Below are 3,018 nucleotides of genomic sequence, written 5' to 3'. Positions count from 1 at the left end.
ACCTCCAGCAGTGCCTGAACCTGGACATCCTTCAGAAGTGCTTGGGCAGGCGCTTAGCAAACAAAGCAAGACTGGGATATTGTTCTGTTGGGGTTCTGTTTTACTTTGATCCTCTTGTTGCCTCATAATTTGCTTTCTTCTCTTGCTTGTTCTCCTGTTTTATAAGTTATTCCCTTCTCTTACTATAAGCCACCCTTAGCCTTTGTTGGGAAGGGCAGTATATACATCAAATAAATAAATAAAAATAATTAGAGACTTGAGAAGGCTTCATCATGAGACCAAGAAGATGAGACTGAGTGTTTAACTCAGGGGTGGGCAAAATACAGTCTGTGGGTGGGCACTCATGAATTATGGGGCCAAGCCCTGCCCAGGGCAGCCCCGGCCAGCATGCACAACTTTCTAGCAGGGCTGTTCCTAGTGCAGCTGCAGCCACCTCAGTACTGCTGTCCCCTTCCCCTCCCATCCTTCTCCTGCCCCTGCTGTGCCACTCCAGGAGGAGGGGAAGCCCTGTGTGCTGGCTCCTGCTCCAACATGCAGGGCTTCATCTCCCAGCCACTTTCCACCCACTTGGCCATCAAGTGTGATGAGCAGCCATCTGTGGGCATCCAAGTAGGTGGAAGGTGGCCTGGAGCTGGAGCCCCTAGCATTGGGATAGGAGCTTCCCTGCTGCAGCTTCCCCCACATTCGGAGTGGTGCAGCAGGGGCAGGAGGAGGAGCCGCTGGAGGCAGGAGAGCTGAGCAACTGCAGCCGCACTGGGAGCAGCCCTGCAGGGAAGCTGTGCACACTGGCTGGGACTGGGGCTAGAGCCAGTGGGTGTGACTGTGAACATGGTGCAGGCTGCCCCAGGTCAGAGCGGATGGGGCTTGGCCTCATGCAGAGTGCCGGGGGGCAGCTGTGGGCCAGATGGGGCTGGGTGGGGCCTGGAGTGCACCTGCACTTGCACCATCTGAGCAAGTTCTGCTGCTTGTGCCCCATGCCCCTGCCTCTCTCCCTTCCCCTCCCCACTCACCCCTGACCAGCTTCCAGGACTTAGCATACTGGCAGCCCCCCACACATGTGCACACCCACCTCACACACCTCCACGCACCCACCCTACCCCCCACATCCCGTCCCACAAAATATACAAGAGTAAGACTTTATTTTGAGCTATGCCCTATTAAAAAAAAATCAGGAGAAAATTATTTTTTAAATAAAATTAAAATATAGTAGATATTTGATTTTACTATATGGTTTATTTTTATGTATATTTTGTTAAAATGATATCTTCTGAAAGATTTTATGTGTGCAGCCCTCGACAGCTGATCAGAACTGTTAAGTGGCCCTCTGGTCGAAATAATTGCCCACGCTGGTTTAACCCCTCGTTAATTTATCTCCTTGGATAGAGACATTTAAAAATATGAATGGCGTAGAGGCCCTCCTCTCTTATGATTAAAGGGAACTTGGAAGAGCATTGAAAGACAATATTAGGATGGAGCTTGATAAGGTTGCAAATAAGATTACATAATATGGTTGCCATCAATAGCAAGTAAACAGTCTCAACAACCCAGCAAAAACCTTCCAGTCCTCTCTCTTTCTCTCTGTCACTGACTGTATATTTGTACTAATAAAAGAAAACACCTTTATTGTGTGTAATCAGCCTGGAAGAAATTACTGCCACAGTGAAACAAAGAGTTTCCCAGGGTTCAGAGACTATCAGTTAATGTGGAAAATGAGATTGTATTACCTGTGACTCATTTTGTTAAAGTATTTCAGAAGGGATATATAAACCTTTGTGCTAAGTACTTTGGTTAATATGAAACAACTCTTCAGGGTAGATTATTCCAAATCTGCAGTCAGATGGGTAGGGCCTGCTGAGTCCCATTCTCCCTGAGAGTCACTGTTGATGTAGTACAGCCCTGTGTGTCCTCAGACTGTTCATGCAGGTTAAGCCTGTCTGTCATAAGGGACCCTCTGCAAGAGAAAGCCATCATGCATGAAGCTGTTTAACACCTAAGCAGCTGGGAACCTCATACCCCACAGGCTACATGTCACATAGGCTCGACAAGGGTGAGCCTCAGGTTCCCTGAGCTATTCAACTGCATGGGTGCCCCCACTGCTGCAACATGACACCTCCCCCAGTCCACTGCTACACTGTGCCAATGAGGCCATCACGTTCAGCTCTCTGGGTCATGCCATGCTACCCTTCCTCCTGGAGCAGGGGCACGAAGTGTAAGCAGGAGGGGTGGACTCTGGCTGCTGTGGCAGCTGGAGTGATGGGGGAGAGTGGCAGCTGGGTGGGAGCCCAGGAGCTGCACCTTAACCCCTTGCAGGCCATATGCTGCTTGCAGGCTGCCAGTTGGAAAACCCTCATCTAGTATATCCATCAAGCAATCTGTGGTTGCCCCTCATCCACCAGTACTGAGAACTGAAAAGGCTGCATGTTCCAATCTGCCCCTAGGGCACCAGTGACCTACCCACTTCTGCACCATAGGGTGGTTCCCTTTGTCCTTACCCTTCCAACCGGTCTCTTGCCATTGTGGGTGACTTGGAAACTGATAGCATCAGTCAGCAGACATATAATTACTGCTGTCTCCTAATTTTGTAATCATTCTTGGGAACCTCCTTGGTCAGTTGGAGTTTGCACCTATTTCCTTGTGGTGTTTTCAAACATGGGATCTCACCTCTGTACGAAAGTGTGGGCTGCTAAGGTGCTAGGTGTCATCTTGTGATGCCCTATCTTGATCTTAGCGGTATAGCAAGTCTGGACTTGTAATTTCCTGTGGCTAACAGCTCAACCTTTATTGTGAAGGTGACAGCAACCTTCTTGGAGGATGCTGTCCAACTGCCAATCAGTGCAGGGTTTTGGGAAGCCCTTGTTTTGATGTATGGCCAGAATTGTCAGTCCTACTCAATTTAATTTGGTGATGAACTGAATTGTGGGATAGGCAAGCATTGTAAATAGCACCACAAAGATTGTGAAGGTTGTATTTTTGTCTCTTGTCAATGTTCTAGGGTAACACCTGCCTGGAGAATGGGTC

At 48.8% G+C, this 3,018-nt stretch overlaps 1 protein-coding gene across 1 annotated transcript in view; it reads left to right on the top strand.

Moving 5' to 3' along the window:
• Positions 1–531: 531 nt before the first annotated feature.
• The window catches only part of CHURC1 (churchill domain containing 1), a 14,999-nt gene continuing 12,512 nt past the window's right edge, over positions 532–3,018 (top strand). Inside the window, exon 1 of the mRNA XM_025192010.1 lies at positions 532–609. Within this exon, the coding sequence (XP_025047795.1) occupies positions 532–609 (78 nt within the window). The remainder of the gene's footprint in view (positions 610–3,018) is intronic.

The sequence above is a fragment of the Alligator sinensis genome, unplaced genomic scaffold, assembly GCF_000455745.1.
Source record: "Alligator sinensis unplaced genomic scaffold, ASM45574v1 scaffold155_1, whole genome shotgun sequence".
NCBI lineage: Eukaryota > Metazoa > Chordata > Crocodylia > Alligatoridae > Alligator > Alligator sinensis.
The sequence above is the reverse complement of the archived record's forward strand: the minus strand, read 5'-3'. Positions and strand labels throughout refer to the sequence as shown.